The sequence below is a fragment of the Pan paniscus genome, chromosome 1, assembly GCF_029289425.2.
Source record: "Pan paniscus chromosome 1, NHGRI_mPanPan1-v2.0_pri, whole genome shotgun sequence".
Taxonomy (NCBI): Eukaryota; Metazoa; Chordata; class Mammalia; order Primates; family Hominidae; genus Pan; species Pan paniscus.
Window position 1 is genome coordinate 215898926 of NC_073249.2, and position 27095 is coordinate 215926020.

At 41.4% G+C, this 27095-nt stretch overlaps 1 protein-coding gene across 6 annotated transcripts in view; it reads right to left on the minus strand.

Annotated features, from left to right (window-relative positions):
- VPS13D (vacuolar protein sorting 13 homolog D) overlaps nucleotides 1–27095 on the minus strand; it is a 283963-nt gene that overhangs the window by 175419 nt on the left and 81449 nt on the right. For 4 of the 6 annotated variants that reach the window (XM_034955631.3, XM_034955629.3, XM_063601893.1 and 1 more), the window contains 11 exons: nucleotides 24741–24953; nucleotides 20733–20998; nucleotides 19442–19575; nucleotides 17109–17264; nucleotides 16328–16538; nucleotides 15295–15369; nucleotides 10968–11174; nucleotides 8891–8980; nucleotides 5427–5567; nucleotides 2967–3089; nucleotides 491–565 (listed from right to left, as the gene is read on the minus strand). In XM_034955631.3, the coding sequence (XP_034811522.3) occupies nucleotides 491–565; nucleotides 2967–3089; nucleotides 5427–5567; nucleotides 8891–8980; nucleotides 10968–11174; nucleotides 15295–15369; nucleotides 16328–16538; nucleotides 17109–17264; nucleotides 19442–19575; nucleotides 20733–20998; nucleotides 24741–24953 (1691 nt within the window). The remainder of the gene's footprint in view (nucleotides 1–490; nucleotides 566–2966; nucleotides 3090–5426; nucleotides 5568–8890; nucleotides 8981–10967; nucleotides 11175–15294; nucleotides 15370–16327; nucleotides 16539–17108; nucleotides 17265–19441; nucleotides 19576–20732; nucleotides 20999–24740; nucleotides 24954–27095) is intronic. The other 2 variants (XM_034955636.3, XM_034955634.3) reach the window with 1 other exon arrangement.

The window sequence follows — 27095 nt, forward strand, 5'->3', positions numbered from 1 at the left end:
CATCCAAAGAAATTAAGGTTTGTGTCTAAGCAATTATTTACTGAGAATTTTTTTTTTGCGCTATCCCTATTATTATAGTGCCTGTTCCAGAGCCCCATGCATTCCCATGAGAATTTTCGTGGGTATTTTATAAACTTAAGACTTGTGGCACCACTGCTTGATGACGCATGGTGCTCCTCAATCCACTTGCTCTTCAATATGAGAAATCACCTCTAATTGACATTGTATTAACATATTTCTGCATCATACACTGTGGAGTTTATTCCATTTCCACCAAAGTTAAGGGAGATGGAAGGGAAACAATATAAGAATCAGCTGATAATATGCACCACTCTGTTCATCAGTTGGAAATGTTCTTTCCTATTACTAAAGTACTCACGACATGGAATACCCCCAATTCAACTCCCACTCATTAAAAAAAAAAAATTGATGTACAAGGCAGTTCTTAAAACAGGAAAATAAAGCAAGCCCTCGCTTGGCTATACTGTACCTCTAGCATAGATCTGGTGCTCTAGGTTAGTCAGACTGGCTGTACTCCTAGTTCTAAGGTAGACAAGGGGGAGGCCTGGTAGACAGGAGAGACAAAGTTAGAGGCTAAGAATAAATACAGTGAAATAAGAAGACTTGCTTCCAAACGATAAGCACAAATAGAGAACATTACAAAAATAGCAAGCATCATGCAAGTACAGAGTCATTCCCATCAGTGATTACTAAGCGCTACAAATGTACTTGACAAAGTGAACACATTTTTATGCTAGTTTTTATTGTGGAGGCTGGATCAAAGTAACATGCTTTTTTTTTTTTTCCTGAATTAGAAGAATATGTATTGAACCTTCTCTTGAACAGAATGACAAGCCTTTTGAAGATTTTTAATTTAAAGGTGTTATGTTCTTAAATGGCATTAAAAAGTTACAAAAATCCATCAGTACAGATTTTAGTGAAGGTTGCTCCATTCCAACTGGTAAAACACAGAAGTAAAATGCCAGTCTCAGGGGATCTCAAAAATTCAGGGGAAGAGTCAGTATGTGTTCGAAATTTAAACAATCTCTACCGAGGAGTTGTCTCATAGTGTTTATTTAAATTCTAAATCAAGCACGGAAGTTTTCAGAATATTTGATATTTTCATAAAATGTCCTTGGAATACAAAACTAATAAATTCAATGAAGTGCCACATCGCCCAGGTTTACCTGCAAAATCTCAGCCCTGACTGAACAAAGCCAACAATTTTGTCAAAAGGAGGCTGGTATTTTCTTTCCGCTGATAAAGAAACAGTGAGAAAGCAGCAGGTCCCTTAGGCTAAATTTCATGTTAAGGGCTATTCCCAAGGGCTTGTTTTAAGGCCAGTCTGAATAAAAAGCATAACTTTTGTAGGAATATGACTTACTATTCTTGAATAAGACCTGAAAGTTTATGATTAGTTCAACAAGGTTGAACCCTACTCACTTTCAAAATAAATTCCCAATGATCATTTTAGTAGGCCTGCTAAAAGAATACAATCCTGGAATGTACTGTACTACCATCCAGGAATTTCCAATAAGAAAAGAAGTTTGGAAATTTACGCATATTCAAGTTATGTCTTATTAAAAAGATAGATTACACTTTTATAAGCCTAAGTAATCATAAAAATCTTTAAATAAATAAAAATCAAGCTTTAACTCAGCACCAGCATTTAATATAGATGAGGAAGCCTTTTAACTATAGAGAAAGAGAGAGGGACAAAAATTTTAAAAAGGAAGGAAGAAAGGCAGGCAGGGAGGGAAGAAGGAAAGAAGAAAGAGAGGGACAAGAAAATCTTTCATCAGAATCTTACAGACCAGGCCTTGCTAGAGTTTGACTCTGAATTGAAGATGCCCCTGCATGAATAATGTTTTAGAAACACACTCTCTTGGACATATTACAAAGATTATTTAGAGTCTTCTGGGTAGACTATGTTACATTTTCTTGACACACAAATTGGGAAGGTTGGAGGAGGAGCTAAAATCAAAGCTGACAATATCTGAAAAGCCCTGGCTCCTAAGTAATGACCTTGAGACTCAGAAGCAACAGCCTGGGAAAACAGAGAACAAGCACAGCTGACATTTCTTTGTGTCTCTTTCTAGAAGTACAAGGCAGACAGAAAGTCCACTTATACACCCTGAGGAGAGATGAACCAGTACAATTACTTCATACACTAAGAACACCCATCTTCCCATGACACGTTTGCAGACCAGATGGAATATTTAAGTATTCATGAGCTATGTGAAGTCCAGCCAAGACTCCCCAAAGAAACCACATTGTAAGAGTTGGAGCTGAGTTGAATTTGGATGACAATGGCTTGTGGAACAACTAAGACCATGCAGTTGTCCATCACCATCTCCCCAGCTCTGAGGAAAACAGAGCTGGCGAGGCATTAAATAAGGAAAGAAAGCATCATCAATAGAGAGCAAGCTGACTCCTCTTTCTTCAAGAGGCAGGGCATTCAATTCTTTTATACTCTATGAACAGCACAGGGCTCCCTTTTTAACAACTTTTTCCACATGGGCTCCTGCTCGCCCTCTTTTCAAGAGTATGTCCAAACCCTCTATCTCTAGATTTAGAAGACCATTTCAGATGCTTTTAAAAATCTGGTCAAAAAAAATCCGATCAATTAGAAAACCAATGTTTTGCAGAGTAAAACACAAACCACAGCTGATCCTGATGCATTCTCAGGTGCACCAGCTCATATGCATTATTACCAGGATTTAGGAATTACGTGTTGCAGATCTTTTCTCCCCCGCAAAGGTGGAATTACAGCCCACATTTATAAGTTCAGTAGTTCATGCCAGAAAACTGTCTCCTGCAAAGACTAAAACAGAACTACAGAAGATAGTCAGAATTTCCTGTAGGTTTTTCCACGCAGAATGATGGTTCCATTTGAATTTCTCAGTGAAGCATTGCTTTGTAGGTCAAAAGTGATTTAGTTAAACACATGTAGTGAAAACTCTTACTCTGTCCAAAACATGGAGGATCCACCGAAGAGCCCATCCAGTCTTCTGATTTAGCTGACTCTATTTCCTTGTCATCTTTACAGTAATCTGCCATCCACGACTCCTTGGTACTTACATACTGGTCTAGAAAGAATCCCCCGGAGATATTAAGAGAACTAAAAAAGATGGAGGGTTCGAGTCAAATAATTTCAATTCAGCAAAACAAGCTTTTATTGAGTGTCTCATTACATGCCTGGCCTGTGCTAGATTCCGAGAAAGTCTGTGCCCTGGAGAGCCTCACGCTCCATTGAAAGAGATTACCATGAACAGACAACCATCGCCACAAAACTCTATCATAATGTGAAAGACATTAAAGATGTGGATTCTCTTCAAACCAATCTATAGATTCAATAAAATCCCCATCAAAATACCCATAGGGCATTTTGTGGAATTTTAAAAGCTGAATCTAAAATTTATATGGAGGCCGGACGCGGTAGCTCACGCCTGTAATCTCAGCACTTTGGGAGGCTGAGGCAGGCGGATCACTTGAGTCCAGGAGTTTGAGGCCAGCCTGGCCCACATAGCAAAACCCCATCTCTACTAAAAATACAAAACTTATGTAGGCGTGGTGGCGTGCACCTGTAGTCCCAGCTACTCAGTAGGCTGAGGCAGGACAATCGCTTGACCTAGGAGGTGGAGGTTGCAGTGAGCCGAGATCATGCCACTGCACTCCAGAGGCTGAAATTCAGCAGACAATTCTCCACAAGTAGTTTTACTTCTGTGAGAGAATTACAATGGGGATAGCAGGTTAACAAAAACAATTACAGTGCACCACACCTAGATGAAGATCTTTTATACTAATTAAGATGTTATACTTTTTGGAAGAAGAATTATTGGTTTCTGGTTTTCAATTAGAACACTTGGCTACCGAAGTAATATTTATTTAAACACAAGAGGTCACAGCTACGTTTCTGGGTTTCAGTATAGTATTCGGAATAAGGAATTGAAGGTGAAAAAACAAAACAAATTTTACCACTGACGAGAATGCCTTTTGGAAGATTTTTTGTTTGGTTGGTTTCTTAGAGACAGGGTCTTGCTCTGTCTCCAAGGCTGGAGTACACTGGCACAATCATAGCTCACTGTAACTTTGAACTCCTGCACTCAAGTAATCCTTCCACCTCAGCCTCCTGAGTAGCTGGGACTACAGGCGCACACCACTATGCCCAGCTAATTGTTTATTTTTGTAGAGACAAGGTCTCACAATTTTGCCTAGGCTGGTCTGGAACTTCTGGCCTCAAATGAGCTTCCCATCTTGGCTTCTCAAAGAACTGGGATAACAGGCATGAGCCAATGCGCACGGCCAGAAGATATTCTTAAAGAGACATATACTGCGCTCATCAGAAACACCAATAAGAACCTTTAGGTAAGCTCTTGTTTACTGCAGCTTTTCAAAAGACTACCACAAACTTTCTCTAACCTTCTAGAGTAAGAGATGTTGTGAGTAAGAGATGTTGTGAGAAACAATGTAGGAGTCAAAACAATACAGTTTAGAGAAATCACAGGGTCAACTTACTATTATCTAGGTGATATTAACAACTAGGCAAATTAGTGAATGAAATCTGATCATACAAAACAGTGGTTTTAAATTTGGGGGGTCAACAAACTTATGGTCTCATTTCACAATACATTCTTTCCATCCAACTCTGACATGCGTAAGGAAGTGGATATTCTAACAGCCTCAATCCAACATACACACCAAAGAAAGTTCACAATTTGCAATAGTATGTGTTATCGCTCAAAGATAAAGTATAGTAATTCCAAAATCAGATCAAGTAGATCAATAAATCAAACAATGAATGTGAGTTTTCACAGTGAAGGTACACACTACTTGATTGTATGATTATATTGCTTTCCTTTTAGATGGCAGAACTATAACAATAGAGCAGTTTTTATTCATGACATTGAATCCAGAGATGTACATTTCAGTGTTGCCAAAGATACTTTTAGATAACACACCACTAACCTGGCAACCCTTAAGCAAGTCATTTTCAGAGTTAGGTCAAAATGATAATGGGAAACAACAAAGGCAACCTATTCTACTATAAAGATATGGTCAAAATCACACCTTTTAAGAATTAGTCCGTGAATAGCTTGAGCAAAGTTAATCTAAACTCACTTCCAGGACATTTAATAAACTCTAGTGGCCAAGCATTATGAGGAGAAAGTCCATCACGGCCATTTACGTTTCCTAAGTAATCTAAGTTCTTGCTTAACCACTGATAGCATCATTATGGGATGCCAACGCTGGAGAAACAGGTTGAGAATCAAGAGGCTATTAGGGTTGATCAGGAAAGCAGTCAGGATGAAGAAGTGATGCCTGGTACAGGCCCAGGTATTTGCTAAACTAGGATTAATAGTCTTCCAGACTCAGAACTTAGGTACGGAAAGGTATCAGTCTATGAAAGACAACTTTCTACTCACCAATTAGCACAGAAGTGATATTGATATCCAAACGAGGTTTGGCCTTGGCTTCTAGCTTCAGTCGAGGAGGATGGAGACGACTAGCTGCCTGCTGTTGCCAGGATACAGAGCATGGCCAAGGCTCAATAAATGGCTCCCAGCCTAAAAGAACACAGGAAATAAGACATCTGTTCAGCAGATATCAAGAGTTTATAGGGGAACACTGCTCGCAAATGTTCAGCAAGGACAAACTGGAGCTTAATAGCTTTCTACTTCCAATTCAATTTCACAACAAAAGCACCAACCACCTTTAGCTACAGGTCACCCTACAGATGTCTGCGTTGTCCAGAAGACACAAGTGGAAAGGCATATATGTACCCCGACGATGGTCTTCCAGAGGTGGCAGGAAGGAGGGCAGGCAGTGTATGTGCCCTCTTCCACTAAAGAACAGGCAGGATGTGTTGAGACACTCAAGATGGAAAAAGGAGTCTCAGACTAAGATTGGAAAAATAATAAAGTGTCTTAAATAGCTATTAAATTTGATTCTCCTGGTTACAGGACCAATACATTGGTTGAATAAATAGGTACATATGAAGGCTCATTAACTTTTTCTTTTTCTTAAAATATGCACAAAGACTATATAAACAACAATATAAAATAATACCACAAACACTCGTGTACTCACTATTCAACTTAAGAAATAGAAAATTACAAGTTCCTTTGAAGTCCCCAAGGGCCATTCCCTACCATCTCATTCCCCTCCTTCCCACCAACCCTCTCCCACCCAACTCCAGGTGACCATTCACTTGAATTTTTAGTTAATCATTTCCTTGCTCTTCTTTATAATTTTACCAAGCATATATACCTTTCTTAAGAACATTTTAGACTGTCCTGCTTGTGATCTTTACATAAATGGAATCCCCATGCGCATTCTTTTTCAAGTTTCTATTCTTGTTCACCAATATGTCTTTGAGCATACTGTTGAGCATACTGCTACGTCACATTGATGCAGGTCACCGTGGTACATTGTTTTCACTACTGAATATTAACATGCATTATAATGAATATACAATTTATTTATCCATTCTACTTCTGAAAGACATTCACTTGATTCCAGTTTTATTGCTATTGGAATACTACTATAAGCAGCCTTATATACATCTGTAGTTCACACAGGCAAGACAGTCTCTACGGTACAGACCTAGAAGCAACACATTGCTGGGTTGTTGAGTATGCTTACACTCAAATTTACCAGGTCATGCCAAATTGTTTTACACAGTAGTGGTAGTAATGTATAGTTCTAATAGCAAGGACTATGGCTTATATCTTCCAATAATTAGTAGTGTCCCACTTAATTTTTGCTAATCTCTTGGGTGTGAAAAATGGTACATCACTGCGACTTAAAAGACTCAACTTTTCAAAGCCAATTAATTTTTAACAGATCTTTAAATAGACTCACACAATCAGCCACTGAACAAATCCAAATCAGTATGTAACACACAGTAGGTACATTAGTCTCCTTATACCATTTGACATTTAGTGACCTGAATGTGTTCATACAACTTTAAAAGTAAGCAATATTTGGCCTAAGAAAACAAATGATTCTCAGAAAAATAGCTCCCACATGCAAGAGTTTCTCTCAACTAGAAAGACTTGGGCTATTATTCTTTTTTTTTTTTTTTTTTTTTTTTTTTTAAGACAGAGTCTCTGTCGCCTAGGCTGGAGTGCAGTGGCACGATCTTGGCTCACTGCAACCTCCACCTCCTGGGTTCACACCGTTCTCCTGCCTCAGCCTCCCGAGTAGCTGGGACTACAGGCGCCCACCACCACACCCGGCTAATTTTTTGTATTTTTTTTTTTTAGTAGAGATGGGGTTTCATCGTGTTAGCCAGCATGATCTCAATCTCCTGACCTCATGATCCACCCACCTCGGCCTCCCAAAGTGCTGGGATTACATTCTAAAGTGAAACATTTTGAACAATGAAGAAATAAGGGTGTTAGCTTTAAGTGAGTCTGGTACAGAGGGAAAATGTTAACTAACATAAAATTAAATGTGATAAATACTCTAGAACACTCAGCAGCAGCACAACAAATCGAGGTTTAATTTCTTACTGAAATTAAAGGGAGCAGGCCGTCGGAGGTTTACACCTTGGACTGCCCAGCACTACTCTGCTTATTCTGTCCATGCCTACTACCAATTCCGATGAGACCTTCTTTCAGCTCTCTTAAGGCAAAGTTCACTGCTCAAACCACTTGGCCCTAATATATTATGGCTTCTGAATTTCAACCTGTATGTATAGGCTCTTACCTTGGTCTTTCAAATGGGAAGAAAGAAACCTGAAAATGCTTGCGATATTATTGAGGTTTACGTCTCCCAAAAAATAGCCTGCTCTGATCAGCAGTGGTTTTTCATTTGTTTGTTTTTGTTTTTTCTAGGGAGTAGGTAGGGCAGAATATATAGTGTCACTGACTCAGTAGATTCTAATAAAACAAACGAACCCAGTGGGGAGTGAAGGGACTTGAGGTTTAAAATGCTTGGCTGGGCGCAGTGGCTCACGCCTGTAATCCCACCACTTTGGGAGGCTGAGGCAGGTGGATCACCTGAGGTCAGGAGTTCGAGACCAGCCTGGCCAACCTGGTGAAACCCCGTCTCTACTAAAAATACAAAAAATTAGCTGGGCATGGTGGCAAGCGCCTGTAATCCCAGCTACTCGGGAGGCTGAGGCAGGGGAATCACTTGAACTTGGAGGCAGAAGTTGCAGTGAGCCGAGATCGTGCCACTGCACTCCAGCCTGGGTGACAGAGTGAGACTCGGTCTCAAAAAAAAAAAAAAAAATGCTTGTGGGCATAAATCTCCCTTGAAATTTAGCTACTCTCAGGGCCAAATAAATGATCCTTCACTATTAAGCAATGGCATATTCTAGAATGAGCCAAACTGCAGGATCAAAAAAAAATTAACTATAAAAACATCACTTTTTAAATTTTTTTTGAGACAGAGCCTTGCTCTGTCATGCAGGCTGGAGCGCAGTGGTGTGATCTCAGCTCACTGCAACCTCCGCCTGCCAGATTCAAGTGATTCTCCTGCCTCAGCCTCCCAAGTAGCTGGGACTACAGGCGCCCACCACCATGCCCAGCTAGTTTTGTATTTTTAGTAGAGACAGGGTTTCGCCATATTGGCCAGGCTGGTCTTGAACTCCTGACCTCAGGGTGATCCGCCCTCCTCAGCCTCCCAAAATGCTGGGATTACAGGCATGAGCCACCACGTCCAGCCGAAAACATCTTTTTAGTTGCAACATATCAGATATGTTTTTAGCACAACAGAAAATCCTTATTTTCTGTGTTTATGCAGTCTACTTGCTTTTCATCTTTCCCCGTCCCACCCCACCCCTGCCCTTTCCTTCATGTAAAATTTACGTAGCAATAGGTCCAGGCAAACACTTAAATTTATTTTTTAAATCCCATGATACCATATGCTTTATACTGACCTGAAAGAGCACGGTTATAATAATCTCCAGAAAGGGTGAAGTGGGCATAGCCTTCAGGGCTAGTTCTTACACGCTGAAGGAAATTCAGACCTGCAATGAAAGCAAACCTTACTGCAGTGGCAGGGCAGGAGCAACCAAAACTGCCTTTTGCTGATAAATGACATTAAAGAAACATTAGAGCTAATACTCGCAAAGGAGAGCACACAACATTCTGATATTTTGTTCATCATGTATTTTTTGCATCAATTTTTAAAAATATGGCACTGAGATATTATTTATCTCCATGACTGAGTTTTCTGGCACCCTCTTAAACTCTGTGCCTGAGGCAAGTACCTCATTTGCCTTCCCACAGTGCCAGCCCTGGCACCCAGCTGTACCTGAAGCCTGTGGGAACATAAAAGATATTTCTGGCCAGGTACGGTGGCTCATGCCTGTAAATCCCAGCACTTTGAGAGGCCAAGGTGGGCGGATCATAAGGTCAGGAGATTGAGACCATCCTGGCCAACATGGTGAAACCCCATTTCTACTACAAATACAAAAACTGGCCGGGCGTGGTAGCGGGCGCCTGTAATCCCAGTTATTTGGGAGGCTGAGGCAGGAGAATTGCTTGAACCCGGGAGGCGGAGGTTGCAGTGAGCCAAGATAGCGCCACTGCACTCCAGCCTGGCAACAAAGCAAGACTCTGTCTCAAAAAATAAAAATAAAAAATAAAAAAAGATATTTCTACCTGAATAATGATAAGAGGGCAGACTGATTAGAGAAGTCATGTTCTGATAAATATTAGCTCAAAATGTTAAGATTGACATAGAAAAATAAGAAATCAACTAATTAGTCTCTGCAGAAAAGATATTCATCAAAACAGTCAAAATTCCAGTTGTCACTTTTAACCAAGTAGCCCTGGTGGTGCCCTAGATAGAAGCTCAGGGAAAGGGCAAGCTCTGTAATGTGCAAGAGGCCAGATTCAAGCCCCAGAAGCAAACTTTACTTGAAGGAAGAAGAGGCTGGCAAGATCGAAACAATGGAAAGTTAAAACTAAACAGAGTAGGGAGATTTTCAGGTACTCTCCTCAAAACCTCAACCTCGCCGGGCGCGGTGGCTCATGCCTGTAATCCCAGCACTTTGGGAGGCTGAGGCGGGCAGATCCCTGAGGTCAGGAGGTCGAGACAGGCCTGACCAACATGGAGAAACCCTCTCTCTACTAAAAATACAAAATTAGCCGGGCATGGTGGCACATGCCTGTAATCCCGGCTACTCGGGGGACTGAAGCAGAAGAATCGCTTGAACCCAGGAGGCAGAGATTGTGGTGAGCCGAGATTGCATCACTGCAATCCAGCCTGGGCAACAAGAGCGAAACTCTGTCTCATAAAAAAAAAAGACCTCAACTTCACACTGCTTGCAGTGAGGCACTTAAGGATCAAGTACTCCCACCAGAAGTGATGGTGGGCCACTTTAATCCTAGCCACTCGGGAAGCAGGAGAACTGCTTGAGCCCATGCGTTTGAGACCAACCTTGGGCAACAAATTTAAGACCTCACCTTTGAGGTAAAAAAAAAAAAAAAAAAAAAGGATAGAGTACTCCTACTTTGGTCCCCACTCTAGCAAAGGACAGCTCACATATAAACAGTGTTTTACCCCTTACAAGGCCCTGTGGTGGAGACTCAGAAGTGCACTTTCTAGTAAGATTCTTGTTTTTGATTTTCAAGAGATAATACAACAGAACCATTATTGTCTGAGCTTATCTGTTAAATGCCTAGCAGTATTCACTACAATCTTTAGATACATAAAAAGATAAGAAAAATGAAGAGATCAGGAATTATTTAGCTAGAGATGTTAATACAATGGAAATTTTATCAAAGACCATTCCTATTCCCAAGCTATAGGCTGAAGGCCACATATGGCAAATAAAAGTTTCTTTAAAACATACATAATGAAAAACATATGTAAAACTATTATCTAAATTTCACCCAAATGACTAAATAGAGTATGAATGACAAAAAAAAAAAAAAAAAAAGGCCCCAAATAATTCAGCAATGACTGGAAATATTCAAGATGAATCTGAAAACCAGGACAACACTCACGGGAAAAGGTGAGTTCAGCGAGAGGAACATCACAATCCATGCAGTCATCGATGAAACAGATGCACACACTCTCAGCTTTGATCTCCACGCCAGAGATCAATGGCGCTGCCACAGCCCCTGGGCTATCTCGGCTGGTGGAGGCCAAGGAAAGAGACTTCAGAGGTTCCGCATTCTTAAACAACCAACTTGCTGCCTTTTTCAATTGGCCTTCAAAGAAATTAAGAAGTGATCAGTTCTACCAGCTTCCACAGCTACCCTAGCCACTCACAGAGGAAACAGAGAAAATAAAATTCTCTAGAGACCTACTAGGAAGCCAAGAGAGCCTTGATCCCAGAAGTATTCTGGGACTTAATAAAAAAGGAGGGTGGGGGTGGTGGGGGTGGGGGGTGGGAGGGAATCCCAGCATAATAATAATCCTGCTTTTAAGCAAACATTTTGTTGCACACCTTCCACTCAAATTTACCACACCTTTCATGATCTGGCCCAAAATGCCTCCAGGAAGCCATCCCTCTCTACCATGCCATCTGTTGAAGGAGAGGAGAGAAGAGGACAGGAGAGGATCCAGACACGGCGCCACTTGGTACCTAAGCACTTAATCTTCACTATGTAGTTTTGCAAATATATTGATGTGCTGCTTTGTAATTGTTCTCAAATATCTTACTTTGTGTATAATGTGTCTTCTCAATCAATCGCAAATGCCTTGAGAACAGAGAGCAATGCGAGAACTGCATGTGTGTAATATATAACCATTACTAATTGCCTCTTGAATACAACCCGGTTGCTAAAGTCCCCCTCCTCCCAAAAAAAGAAAAGAGAAGCAATGCCACCCCATACTTGTAAGTCACCAGAGGCCAGTACCAGGGACAGTGTAAATGATTGAGGGCATGGGCTCCAGAGCAAGATGGCCTGGCTTCAGGTCCTGTTCTGCCCTTACCAGCTGCTGGCTCTTGGGCAAGTTATTTGATCTCTTTGTGCCCGACAGCACCCACTTAAAAGGACTGACAGGAAGAGGGAAGAATGAGTACATGGAAAGTTCTCAGAGTGAAGCCTGGAGTGTAATAAACATTATTTGCTATTATCTACATTACAGATAAACATCAGTTGCTATTATCATATTAATTACTGATGGAATTAAGTTTTATCTACTAAAGAAATAAAAATTACTGGTCGGGTGCAGTGGCTCACACCTGTAATCCCAGCACTTTGGGAGGCCAAGGCGGACAGATCATGAGGTCAGGAGATCGAGACCATCCTGACCTCGATGGTGAAACCCCGTCTCTACTAAAAATAACAAAAATTAGCTGGGCGTGGTGGCATGTGCCTGTAATCCCAGATACTTGGGAGGCTGAGACAGGAGAATCGCTTGCACCTGGGAGGCGGAGGTTGCAGGGAGCCAAGATTGCACCATTGCACTCCAGCTTGGGCAACAAGAGCAAAACTCTGCCTCAAAAAAAAAAAAAATTACCAAACAGAGGCCGAGCACAGTGGCTAATGCTTATAAGCCCAATGCTTTGGGAGGTTTAGGCAAGGGATCACTTTAGGTCAGGAATTTGAGACCAGCCTGGGCAACATAGCAAGACCTGTCTCTACAAAAAATTAAAAAATTAGCCAGGTATGGTGGTGCATCCTGTAGTCCCAGCTACTCAGGAGGCTTAGGTGGGAGGATCATTTGAGCCTAGGAGTTTGAGGCTAGAGTGAGCCATGATCATTGTGCCACCACTACACTCCAGCCTGGGCAACAGAGCAAAACCCAGTATCTAAAATTAAAAAAAAAAAAAAAAAAAAAATCCAAAAGGTTCTCAGAACTTTAATTTAAAAAAAAAAAAAAGGTGCTCGAATTGTTAAAGAAAGAGTAAAAAGCATAGGAAAAGTAAACATTAAGGGGTATAAAATTAATTAAACCAAAAACTAATGACTGGGTAAAACAAAACCAAGAACACATGAGAACTAGGTCTACCTTCATTTTTTTCAGAATCCAAAAGGTAAGTTAATGTAAACCAGTATGTCATGAAACAAGCCTTTTCACACATAAATTGGCTGGAATAACCCAGATACAATTTTTTTAGAAAAAGATTTGTCGATTCAAGAGCCCCAAAAAAAATTTTAAAAAAGAAAAATTAAAAAAAAAAAAGAAATCAAGTAAAGAGCCTGAAAAATATATCTATACCCTTTGGTCTGGTATTTAAAATATAGATCACTCTACCAAGGATATACTTAAAAGACATAGACAAAAGTTCACACCAAAAAATGTTTACTACATAGAAGTGTGTATAATATTGAATAACAAGTAAAGAATGATTAAGTAAATTATAATATATCCTTAGAGTCAATGTAAAAAGATCAGTATTGATAAATAATTTCAATGACATGGGAAGATGCTGCTGATATATTAAGTATATCATAACAGAATTACAATCATAATTCAATAAAATATTTTTAAAAGACTATAAAATTGTATTGGCAACAGAATCTACCAGTACATTAAAAATGTAATGTGTGCATGTGTGTGTGTTGGATATACTGTCCACAGTAGGTAGAGAAGTAGAAAGAGGCCGGGTACAGTGGCTCACGCCTGTAATCTCAGCACTTTGGGAGGCCGAGGCAGGTGGATCACGAGGTCAGGAGTTCAATACCAGCCTGTACAAAAAAGGGAAACCCTGTCTCTACTAAAAATACAAAAATTAGCTGGGCATGGTGGCGGGCACCTGTAATCCCAGCTACTCAGAAGGCTGAGGCAGGAGTATCACTTGAATCTGGGAGGCGGAGGTTGCAGTGGGCCAAGATCGCGCCACTGCACTCCAGCCTGGGCAAGAGAGCGAGACTCTGTCTCAAAGAAAAAAAAAAAGAGAAGTAGAAAGAGAGAAAGTGCACACAAGTGTAAAGACTGGAAAGGAGGCTGAGGCAGGAGGATTGCTTGAGCCCAGGAGTTGGAGGCTGCAGTGAGCTATGATTGCGCCACAGCTATGATTGCATTCCAGCCTGGGCAACAGAGTGACACCCTGTCTCTTAAAAAAAGGGGGAAAAAAAGATGGAAGGAAATGCAGCCTGTGCTGTACTTCTCTTTTTGAAGAGAAAGGGAAACATGGAGATGGAAAGGAAGTGAGATGGAGTAGAAAGAACACAGATTTAGGAGGCAGGTAGACCTGGCTTTAAGTCCATCGTAGGGGACTAAGATGTGACCTCCACCAAGTTTACTTAAGAAGTTTTACCTAACCAATCTGAGCTGGTTTCCTCATTTCAAGTGGGAATAATAATGTCTGCCTCCAAGGGCTGTGAAGAGGATGCAAAAAGAAAACACAAAGATAGGCATACAGGACTTCAATAAATGGTCATAATTATCAATATCACCGCCATTAGCACAACCACTAGTAACAGTGGTTAACATTTATAGAGCACTTGCTGTGTGCTAGCACTTTCTTAGTGCTTTGCATATAGTCATTTACTTACATCAAATCTCTGAGGGAGGCAGCCTCTTATCTTCTTTCTACAGATAAGGAAGCACTGGTTCACAGAGGTTAAAGCCACTTCCCAAAGTCATTAATAGGTAGTGGCAGAGAGTAAGGATCTGAACCCAGTCAGCCAGCTCCAGAGCCCCTTTTTTTTTGAGACAGAGTCTCGCTCTGTTGCCTAGGCTGTAGTGCAGGGGCATGATCTTAGCTCACTGCAACCTCCGCCTCCCAGGTTCAATCGATTCTCCTGCCTCAGCCTCCTGAGTAGCTGGATTACAGGCATGAGCCACCACGCCAGCTAATTTTGTATTTTTAGTAGAGATGCGGTTTCGCCATGTTGGTCAGGCTGGTCTTGAACTCCTGACCTCAGGCGATCCATCTGCCTCTGCTCCCAGAGTGTTGGGATTATAGGCATGAGCCACCGCACCTGGCCTCAGAACCCAAATTCTTATCCACTACTAAAGACTGCTGCCTGTCATCCCGGCATTTTGGGAGGCCAAAGCGGGCAGATCACTTGAAGTCAGGAGTTCGAGACCAGTCTGGCCAACACGGTGAAACCCCACCTCTACTAAAAATACAAAAATTACCTAGGTGTGGTGACGCATGCCTATAAACCCAGGTACTCAGGAGGCTGAGGCAGAAGAATGGCTTGAACTGGGGAGGTGGAGGTTGCAGTGAGCTGAGGTGGCGCCACTGCACTCCAGCCTGGGTGACGTTATTATTACTGACCTAAGATGATATGCAGTCCAGAGAAGACACATAAAGCGTCCTCCAAACACACTCAGCTCTCTAAGTCGCCTTGTGGAAGTAAGAGAGGAAATGGGAAGGAAGCATATCATCAAGATAAACAACGGGTAACAGAACCCTGTTCAAATTACCTTGACACACCAAAAGAGCTTTGCGACAATCATCCATGCTGAATCCCAGCTCCTGCAGCCTAGCCAGCTGTAACTCTAGGAAACAAATAGCATAAAATTTTCATAAATAATTTTATGTAAATTAATCTACAAACTAATTTTAGAAAAAAAGAAAAGAAATTAAAAAACCCATGACTAAAACATTTCATTTCTCTAAGCAAAACTGGACTCCTAATTGGAGAATTCTATCAAGTGTACCCTGAAATCTTTGAGTCTTTTCCTCATATTGACTGTGTTTTTAAAGTGGTGTCCTGGCCAGGAATTGGGGTTGGGGGGAAGGTCTATTTCGCATCTGGCCCCTTCATTCCACCATCTGGCCCCTACATTTTCCCCTGACTGTGTTTTAAACAGCTTAAAATTAGAGGTGGGCACAGTAGTGGCTCACACCAGTAATCCCAATACTTTGGGAGGCTAAGGCAGGGGGACTACTCGAGACCAGGAACTCAAGACCAGCCTGGGCAAAATAGCAAGACCCCATCTCTAAAAAGAAAAGGTAAAAATTAGTAAGGCATGATGGCACACACCTATAGTCCCTCCCAGCTACTCAGGAGGCTGAGGAGTGAAGATAGCTTGGGCCCAGGAGTTTGAGGCTGCAATAAGCTATGATCACACCACTGCTCTCCAACCTGGGTGACAGAGCAAGACCCTGTCTCAAAATAAACCAATAAATTAATAATAAAAGCTTAAAAATAAAACTTAGTGTTACTCATATAATTTCAGAGGAGAACTCTCAAAGCTTAAAACTCAACTTTGGCATTATCCAGGTAACTCTGGAAAAAACTGAAAGAGGAAAAATAGTGGAGTAGTTGGTTAGGGATGTTTTGTTTGTTTTTAAATTTTAAAAAATGAGAGAGTCATACTTAGGATTTACAGTTATACTTAATGACATACAATTAAACTGTGTACAATTTAGTTGTGCAAAAGAAAATTTTAAGAGTCAAAAAGAAGAAGCGTTATTAGCAAGACTGAGTGGGTTTTATAGTTAAACACCTACCCAAGACAGGATCTAAGGTGTGTCTTGTCCCTTCTCTGATTTCCTCTCCAACGCGAGATGCACCTGGAAGGTAAGTGCCAACGGAGTCTGACTCCAGGGCCACTGAGTCTGGCACTGCAGCATTAGCTTGCTCTGGGATGGATTTTGCAATGGCAAGAAACAGCTGAACATCATTATAGGAGAGTCTGATATCCAGGGCTTGTAACTGAATCTAACAAAATGTAAAAAAGGTAGCAATTTTTTAAAGCTGCATTGGTTTTACATCCATATCTCTTACAGATGTAATTCCTATTTCAACTTCTAAAAGTCCAACAGATACTGCACCAAATTTCTCATTTAAAAGATTGCAAAGATCTTGAAATTAAGCACTAATAACCATAAGGTAAGATGTCTCAACTATGAGGTCAAATGGTCACAAAACTGCACCATGTAGTGGGCGATCACGAGGTCAGGAGATCGAGACCATCCCGGCTAACACGGTAAAACCCTGTCTCTACTAAAAAATACAAAAAATTAGCCGCGCACGGTGGCAGGCCCCTGTAGTCCCAGCTACTCAGGAGGCTGAGGCAGGAGAATGACGTGAACCCAGGAGGTGGAGCTTGCAGTGAGCCGAGATCGCACCACTGCACTCCAGCCTGGGCGACAGAGCAAGACTCCATCTCAAAAAACAAAACAAAACAAAACAAAAAAAGAGGTTGTTGGGCTCAGAGCAAATAAGAGTGCCTGCATAGGACAGTGTTTGAGAGCATATCAACGTATTGCACAGATTTTGCATCATTACCTCCAGGACAGGTGGGAAATCTTCACTATTGAATGCATCCATCAATCCTGAACTATTTTGATAAGAAGAATTCCCCACCAACTCCATTTGAATTTGTACGGGATCCACAATTGAAAGAGCTGTATCATGCTCATTCCCTAGTCGGCATGAAAACACCTAGAGAATGAAATGCAATATGGCGAGAATTAATGTCTGATTTAGGAAGGGTCCAACTACCAGCACAAAGAGGCTATCTCAGAAGCAGTCAGCCATGTGTTATCACAAGACCCATAACAACTGCTGAAATAAATACTGTGAAGAGTGAAGCCCCCCACCGCTGCCGAGAGCACACGCAGTGGTTCACCCAGAGGAAAAGGCAGTTTAGCAATACACCCCGAAAGCCTTACAAATCTCACACCCTTTGATCCAGTAATCCTACTTCTCTCTAGGAACTAGCAAAAAAAAAAAAAAATCACTAAACCATTATTTAATAGTTAAAAAAAATTAAGAGCAGCCAAGGTTATATCACATCTACTCAATGGAGTATTTGCAGCCATTTAAAAATGACAAAAAAGACCATATGGATTTTAAGAAGACAGTTACAACACAAAGTGAAAACACAACCCAAAATAATGTTACTCCCCAACTTTAAGGAAAGAAACACACCAAAATAACCTATCAGAAATCATATATGATTATTTTCCCTCCTCACAATATCTTCATAATTAAAAATAAACATATTATTAAAGCTGGGTGATAGGTATATATGGAGTTCATTATATTATTCTGTTTACTTTGTATACATTTGAAATGTTCTATAATAAAAGGTTAAAAAATAAATACATTCATTGGGAGAGAGAAAGAAGGGAGAGAGCGAGAAAGGACTCCAGTTCTAGGACCAAATTATTTTGCATGCTCAGGAAGAGCACAGAGGAAAGAAAAGCGCAATCATTTGGGTCCTTCTTACCCTCTTCACCCCCTCCACCACCTTTTTGGGACCTATCCTAGTGCTGTGAAAAACATGTGACAGCAAGGTCCTTTGCCATATTCAAAATTCATACTTTATAAATTCTCCCCCGATGATTTATCAAGCTGGTCTTAAAATTCACATCCAACTGTGCTGCCTCAAAGGCAGGACTGAAAGGAGTTTCCAGCAATCTCAAATATTTTGCCATGTAGTTGTCCTAAGACTTCAGAACAGAAAAGTTTCGTTTTCCTTTTTCCTTCAGGGGTTTCTGCTACACAAAACCCAATTGTACCTGACAGTTCATTAATCAATCAGCAAGATTCTCCATTCAAAGCTAGTATTGTGGTGGCTTGGAGGGCAGATGAATTGCAATTTCATGATCAACTCACATCACACCAGCATGCAAATCCTTCCTCTCAAACGGAGGTTTCTTTACAAGAGAGAAACAAGTGGTCAAGAAGTAGAGTCCCTACAGGCTTTATTCCACTATGTTTGTCTCAAAACCATAAACCATATACTCCTAACAGTGAAAATAAGTTTTATTCCTTCAAACTTTGAGCAATACCACTGGAAAGAAAGGGGCATGAAAAGGCCGATCGTAAAGCAAAAGGAACCCCAACCAAATATCCTAACAGTACGGCATGGGGAATGTGAGCTGAGATGAGTCAAGTACAAACATCTGATAGAAACAAGAACATGCCACGGTTCCCCTTCTGTCCCCACACCCCATGGCTTAACAAGAGACAAAGCACTTTTGGCCTAATATTGCATAATGACATTTCTGAGCTACAAAGGCCACTCCAGCACAAATTATCTTCTTCATGAGATGACATGAGAGCCTAAAGCACCACTATTATCCATGCGCTCCTTTCAGCCAGGCAGGACTCTGCAGAGCTGCCCTTTTATGGATCAGGTATTCCTGAAAGGATAACATATAAGATCCTTAGCACTTTGTATAAATAGGTTTCCCTTCCCAAAGCCCTAGCTCTTCACAGGGCTGCACTCCAGGTGAGGAGAGGGATGCAGGGGAAATGAGACCCACGGCCTCACCTTCATGGACGAGGTCTGCAGAACGAGAGGGCACAACAAGGTGCCTGACAGGGCAGTGGGGACTGGAAAAGTCTCCTTGAACTTCTTGAGGAAGAAAGGGTGTAAGAGAAAGAGGCAAATGTCCTCTGCATATTTATAGCCTAACACTGGGAGACTGAATTCATGCATTAGAATAGCCAGGTAGATTTGGGGAGAAAACAAAGAGGAGAAGAGGGCAAGGGTCTTCCAATTTCATGAATTACTTCCCCTAATGCAAGTTTAAGAGGTAAAATTCTCTTCCAGATGCTTTTCTCGTGAGCCAACACGCAGTGCCGTGATCAACACATAGACTTCTTACCTCGATGCCAAACAAACTTCCTGAAAAGGGGCGATCAACAAACCGGGGCTTATAGGTGAGCACTGTGGTGCCTTTCAGAATAATGGCATTGGTGTCGAAGCAGGACACATCTTCAATGACCACAAACTCCGTACCTGGAAAGGACAACGTCGTCAATCAAGCCAGAGCTGGGAAGCTGGAAAACACCAAGCTGTTGCAAACAAGGCAGCGAGCGCATTTCCACCAGGCAACAGCACGAACCAGTAAGATTTTTCTCCAAAATGTCTGCTGACATTTACTAACAGTGTCATCCTGAACCAATACTCTGCATCTGGCCACATGCAGCTGAACCAACAGAGCTCTGCAGCAGCAGGAAAGACTGGGATGTGATTCTCTCTTTAGAATATTTCTAAACTAGACAGAGAAACTGCACCCCAGTTCTCCTGGGAGGGCTAGCAGATATTCAGAAGTTCACAAAATCATCCTTTCTCTAAGTGATGACCTGACTGAAAATTCCAGGAAGAAGACTCAGGTACTAATGCTGGTCAGGCACTATGCATCTAAGTAGCTATTTACAAGGTTGTTTACAAAGAACAGACCAATTTAATATCGAGATTTTTGAAATCAGTACGTTTTCAACTTATGTGTATATATTTAGTAGTAAATTCACTCTGCTTTAAACTGTGTTTTTATCAAAAACCATATATAGATCAAGCTTGTAACTGAACTCATGTAAAACGCATTGTGCTAGCCAGCTTCATCAAAATCACTGAGAAGCAGGTACAGGTATCAGAAACATAACAATAAATACACAAATACATACAGATGCACTAGATGAGTTCGCTAGTCAACAAATGCCATAGTAAATTCATCTATACAAAGAAAAATATTCTTTTTGTAATGAAAATAAAAATCTCCTCACTTACTTATCTTCAAAACTGAGGTTTTCACATACGAAACTTGCCTAAACTCCATAAAGCACATCTGTTAGGGCCCTAAAGATCAAACTGCAAATTGCAGACAGACTGTACACTGGAAAAAAAAGACCACTGCCCAGGCGGGTGCTCGGGCCAGGCACACGCACTAGGCAGGCAGGGGACAGAGACAAGCGACCCCGCAGTCTTCAGTGGGCCAGGCAGCTCCCACCTGAAAATGGAGGCCAAGACCTCTGATGCTTGCAGGTCTGTAAAAGAGGCAAATGTGTAAGTGCTCATGTGAAAAATGGGAGGCAAAAGAGCAATCATCCTGTAAGGCAGATATTGAGCCTAACATCCAAACTAAGCACCAATGAATCACACCGACATATAATCACCTGTTACATTGACCTTGACCTCCAGGTGCCTTTCATTGGACACAGGAAGGGAAGACCGCTTGGTAACTACTCCACTTTTCACAGTTTTGGGAACTATAGCAGATTCGCTGCTAGAGTTACGGTGGCGAGAAGGAGTAACATGATTTTGTTTCTTAATATCACTGGGAGTGTGGAGAAAATCATGGACTAACAGTAGCCAGTCAAATATGAGAAACACACGGAGATTGTTGAGAACTACTGTAAAGCAGGAGGAATCCTTGGTAGATCTATAAAAAGAAGACAGGAGAAAATAAATAGGGAAAAAGAAACATGGTTATTTCAATAACCTGCAAATGTACTGCTCAGTTTTGGCGGGTGGTATTCCAGTATTTTCCAAACTGCCTGCTTTGAGTATCAGTAAACTTTGAACACTGGTTGAATAACACGTTCAGTGTATTACTGGTTTAATAACACATTCAGTATAATAAGTTAATCATATTTTTAAACAAAAAGGAACATTTTATAAGAAAGCAGCATAGATAGTATAGCTCAGTGGTTCTCAATCAGATGGTTTTGCTCCCCTGAAGACATTATTTCTTTTCTTTTTTTTTTTAAGAGACAGGGTCACACTCTGTTGCCCAGACTGGAATGCAGTGGCATGATCATAGCTCACTGTAACTTCAAACTCCTGGGATCAAGTGATCCTCCCGCCTCAGCCTCCCAAAGTGCTAGGATTACAGATGTGGGCCACTGCACCTGGCCCTTGGAGACAATTTTTATTCACATTTCAATTGCAATTGCAACTAGAGGGGGTTGCTATTGCTATCTAGTATAGGTAGAGGCCAGGGATGCTGTTAACTATCCCACAATGTACAGGACAGCCCCATAATAAGGAATTATCTGACCCAAAACATCGATAGTGCTAAGGTCAAGAAATTCTGGTATGATAAAGAGCACAGGCTTTGAAGTCAGAGACGCAGACTTAAATACTGCCATTTACGAGCTGTGTTATCTTACGAAAGCCACCTACCTTCTCTCAGCCTGTTTCCCTACTTATAAAATGAAGAATATTAATATGATAAGAAATAAAGCACCAGGCACAAAGCAGGCATTTGATAAATGTCACTTTCTTTCCCTATGGGCTATTTCAAGAAGATCAATGAGGCACTCCTTCTTTGACGTCTAGGATCACTTCTTTATAAATAATACCAAGTTTACACACACTAGTACTAGATTGTTTCTCTAATTGAAATTGACCTGACAGCGCAGATCTTTTGGCCCGAGGAGAACAAGTAAGATGACATTTACCAGGGATAAAAGTCCCCTAAGTAACCTAGAGGTAGAGTTGGGGTGGGGGTGGGGGGACAAGTTGCCATTACTCTGAAGTCTACATTTGACGTGAAAACCCAGCGAGGACTCTCAGGCCTGACTTTAAACCATGATGCAGTCAGGGGCTTCATCCAGGCCCTATTAGTACATCAGCAGGACCGGCCTACTAATGGATAGGCCTCAGATGAGTAGGACAAGAGAAACAGGGGCTGGAGCACTTGAATGGGGTTTTCTGGGTTGAACTTGGTTCCCTAAGCCCAAAAGCGACTCTGGGGTTGTAGCTACTACATGTACCTGGTTCCCTGACCTAAAAGGTATTCCTATGTGGGAAAAGCTAACTTGGAAATATTTCTGAGGCTGGTTTCTCTGCTCCTCATTTCCCCTAAACCTGGCTCACTGCCTCTAGTAAAAGGGCAGCATGATGCATGGCTCCTTCTTACAGACACAGCATTTTTCACAGAAACACTCTACTCTTGTGTAATGGAGAAAAAATGTTGCCCTCAGTAAAATTTTTCCACCCCATTTTGAACACAGATTGTCAGAGTTCTGTATTTAACTGGAAAGTCACAGTGTGTTGGATCCCTTTTCTGGAAAATATTTCAAGCCTTTAAACACTGTGAAGTGATTTATATTTGACACACAAGATCCCAACAGAAGAGTAATTCTTCTTCAGACACGAAAGGCGTTCAAAAATTCCCATCTAAAGAACATTTCACTCCTCTTGCTAACAATAGTATTTCTGTTAGCAAGAGCCAAGGTAAGGCTTTATTATTTGACTCCAATTATACACCTATAATACACAAATATTTCCAGGCTCCCTGTATATTAAAAATATAAGAAGGAGACAACTACCTGACAGGCTAGGAAGCCAGATCAATAATAATAAAGTAAACTCAAAAAGAAATGTTTCTCGGCCGGGCACGGTGGCTCACACCTGTAATCCCAGCACTTTGGGAGGCTGAGGCGGGCAGATCGCAAGGTCAGGAGTTTGAGACCAGCCTGGCCAATATGGTGAAACCCCGTTTCTACTAAAAATACAAAAATTAGCCAGGCATGGTGGCAGGAGCCTGTAGTCCCAGCTACTCAGGAGGCTGAGACAGGAGAATCACTTGAACCCGGGAGGTGGAGGTTGCAGTGAGCTGAGATCGTGCCACTGCACTCCAGCCTAGGCGACAGAGTGAGACTATGTCTCAAAAAAAAAAAAGAAATGTTTCTCCAGATGGAACAAACAGATGCCAGCCTCTTGTTCAAAGGAAACATCTTCAACCAAATGAACTGCAAAATGGGACCATCTTATCACATGACTGCAATCAGCCCAATGACAAGACACCTGATAGGTCCAAAGACTGTTAGAAACATCATGGGCTTTAACATCACACACCCAGGTTTGAGCTCTGATTTCTTGACCTACGAGCTGTGTGACCTTAGAAGAGTGAACTAACCCTTATGCAAGTTTCTAACTTGGAAACTGCAAAATGAGGAAGAAGTCATCCCCTCTGCAGACTTGTCAGGATTATACTGAGCGTAGCTAAAGTGCCTGGCTCATGGCAGGGCCCAGTAAGAGGCAATTAGGATTCCTACTCCTGAACTTTTAAAGTTCATAAAAAAATGTAAATGTCTACTCTGCTAGATTTCCTAAAGGCATATGGAGAAATCATGACCTCTCTCGAAAAACAAAACAAAACCTAAACCCTGGGGAATTCTGAACAGCACACTGAAATGTCAGGCATACAGAAACATGTAAGAATAATCCTGATGACTTTTTGTTCTGTTTTTTGCTTAAACACAAAGCTTTTCACAATCTTTTTACTTAGTGGTTTATACTTACAACATGTCTGATGACATGAAGCACTAACAGAAGGGAGGGTCTCCTTTTTGGGTTTTCACTGAAAGACTTCTTTAGACCAGGCCTAATTTTTCAGTTTTAAGGTCTATGTTCAGCCATAACATCAGCAAATGGTATATCATAAAACAACATGTTATATCAGCAATAACAATGACAGCTGCCAACTGTGCCAAGCAATATGCCAGAATTACTTTAATTATTACCTCTACCCCATGAGGTGGGTATAGGTAATTTTCTACTTTATATAAGAGGAAGTTGAGGCTCAAAGGGGCTAAACAACTTGTCTAAGGACACATAGCTAGATAATAGGAGAGCAAGGTTTTCAGCCCAGATCTGTCTGATTCCAAAATATATGTTCTTTCTATATAGAACACTGCCTCCCATAACACCAGAAAGAAAAATATAACCTAATTCAAAAAGGTGAAAACTATGTATACATGGATAATGAGTCAGGAAGACTTGAATGGGTAATTCAAGTCAAACCCACCTCCCCTTCCATTATTTGTAAAGACCAAAAGTCTTTTTACTTTTTTCCTTAAACCAGCATAATTTCTTCCTTCTCCAAGCCGCTTTACAAATTAAAACAGTCTACAGCTTACAAGGAGATTGATTTTGAGGCTCAATTCTTAACTACTTTATCTTTAAAGGCAACAGAGACATCTTTTGGCCAATAAATGAAACTGCAAGATTACAGGAATGATGCATTAATACACAGTACACTGCACTGATTAAGCCATTATCTATTTATCTGTCTAGTGATTCCTTGGTTTTTTGATGTTCTAAAGCCAACAAAGACTTGACCCAAAAGGGAATGTCTCCATAAAGAAAGGCAGAGAAGGGTCTGGACCTGCTACCTGAAATGTAGTTCAATCTGAATGGACCCTTGGGTGGTGCTGCTGTTCTTAGCGGGCTGAAAGATACAGCTGAACACATTCGTCATGCCAGGGCTGGTCTTCTGCCCAGCATAACGGGTGTCAAAAGCCATCATGGAATGGGAAACCAAGTTAATGGACTTGGTTTGGTTGGAAAAACTTTCATAGAGCAGCTTGCATTTCTTGAAGTCAAATCTAAAAGAGAGAAAAGAAAGCAAGCAAGATGTGAAACACAACTCTTCCATTTTACAAAAGTATATAAGTTCGAGATAACGAGCAAAATCAAAAATATATCTAAGTCCCATAAGGAGAATAACTTTCATTCTGAGTTTTCTTGTTGATTCTGTTAATAGACTCCTCAAAATGGAGTTAGTGTCACTGTGCCTTGGATGTTACTTTTCCAGTTCCAAAGAGATGATCTTGTTCATAGGAACGGCATGAGAAGTAACAATACCACATGTTTAACATATTCTGAATCCGTTATCATTCCCATGACCCATCAGAAGTCTAAGAAGGCTGTATATCCCCAAAGGATGTCAAGGGTCCCTCTGGGCCTTCATCTGTCAGCTTCTAGCTTGCCTGGATGTTTCACTCTCCAGGGTCTGTCCAACTGTTTATGTGAAACTGCTGTAGTGTACTGGGAACAAACAATACTCTTCACATGGAGAATAATTCAACTAATCTACCAACAGGAAATGCATTTGGAACCATCGTTTTTTCATAACAGAGAAAGCTGCAATGAGGAATTCATAATTACTCGGTACCATTATGACAATACATACAGAATTATTCCATATTGAGAAAAACTAAGGGCACAGCCAATCATCACAGAAAATCGCTGGGTGACGTGGCTCATGACTGTAGTCCCAGCTACTCGGTGGGGCTGAGGTGGGAGGATCACTTGAGCCAGGGATGTGGAGGTTGCAGTGAGCCGAGATGGCACCACTGCAGTCCCGCCTGGGCAACAGAGAGAGATTCTGTCTTTAAAAAAAAAAAAAAAAAAAGGGAAGAATAAAATTGCTAGCTCACAAGACCACCAACGTGGGACCAAAGTTTCAGTATGCAACGCTCTCACCAGCTGAGTTAGGTACAGACCGTGGCGGACTTTCAACAGAAAGACTAACTAGAAGACAGAGTGCTTCAGCAGGGAATCACTGGCCTTGAAGTCCTGTTTTCAAATGCCAAACCACTTTCCCAGTCATACGACCTTAAGCTAGTCAGAAACTCTATCTGGAAAAGAGTGATGTACGCCCAGCTTACAGGACTGATAAGAGATCAACATGAAAAGGTTATTAAGTGTGAAATGCACTTTTTAAAGTTCCACACCAGTAATCACGAATTCATACATCTACACTGACTAAGGAAGTGACAGAAATAAGCGAAGGACTAGGTAAGTATATGCCCCATTTCAAGGGAGCAATTGCTACTCCGCTTCCAGATGCTTCCAAGTGAGAACATGGACCTAGTATTGCCAAAGCTTCCAGTTTTTCAAAAGAAGCTAAATACAAACCTTTTATATAAAATCCTGCAACTTTTTGGGGCGGGAGGGACCAGGTTTCAGCTGTCACCTAGGCTGGAGTGCAGTGGTGTGATCATGGCTCACTGCAGCCTCAATCTCCTGGTTCAAGTGATTCTCTCACCTTAACGCCTTGAGTAGCTGGGACTACAGGCATGCACCACCATGCGCAGCTAGTTTTTTAATTTTTTGTAGAGACAGGGTCTCTCACTATGTTGCCCAGGCCAGTCTGGAATTCCTGGCCTCACGCAATCCTCCTGCCTTGGCTTCCTAAAGTGCTGGGATTACAGGCCTGAGCCACTGCGCCTAGCCCCTAACTTTGAAAATGTTGGCCAGCAAGGCATCAATGCTGTACATCAAGTGGTTCTGCATCTCCCACCCCGTAACTACTCAGACATACAGCAAGACAGGACTTTCTGACTCCATCACCCTGTGTGGGACCATATTTTAGTTCTACAAAGTCTGCCAGAGCATTTAGTTGCCATTCAAGACCATTCAGAGCTCATTTTTCTCTCTGGCACATCAAAACACTAGCTGCTCTGTCACCCTAAGCGACTACAACGAGCAGAGCAGCCCAGACCCACAACAGTCACAGAGTATGAGGGGAAAAAGATCTTCACTGTTTTAAGTCACTGATACTTTGGGGTTGTCTGTTACTACAGCATAACCTAACCTATGTTGACTGATAGAGCATGAATCTCAACTTTTCAAAAGCACTGTGTAGATCAACCAAAAGACACTCTGCAGACAACATTCCATCTGTGGGCCACCACTCTGCAACCTCTGCTCTGTGTCAATGCAAAACATGTGTATTATTTGGA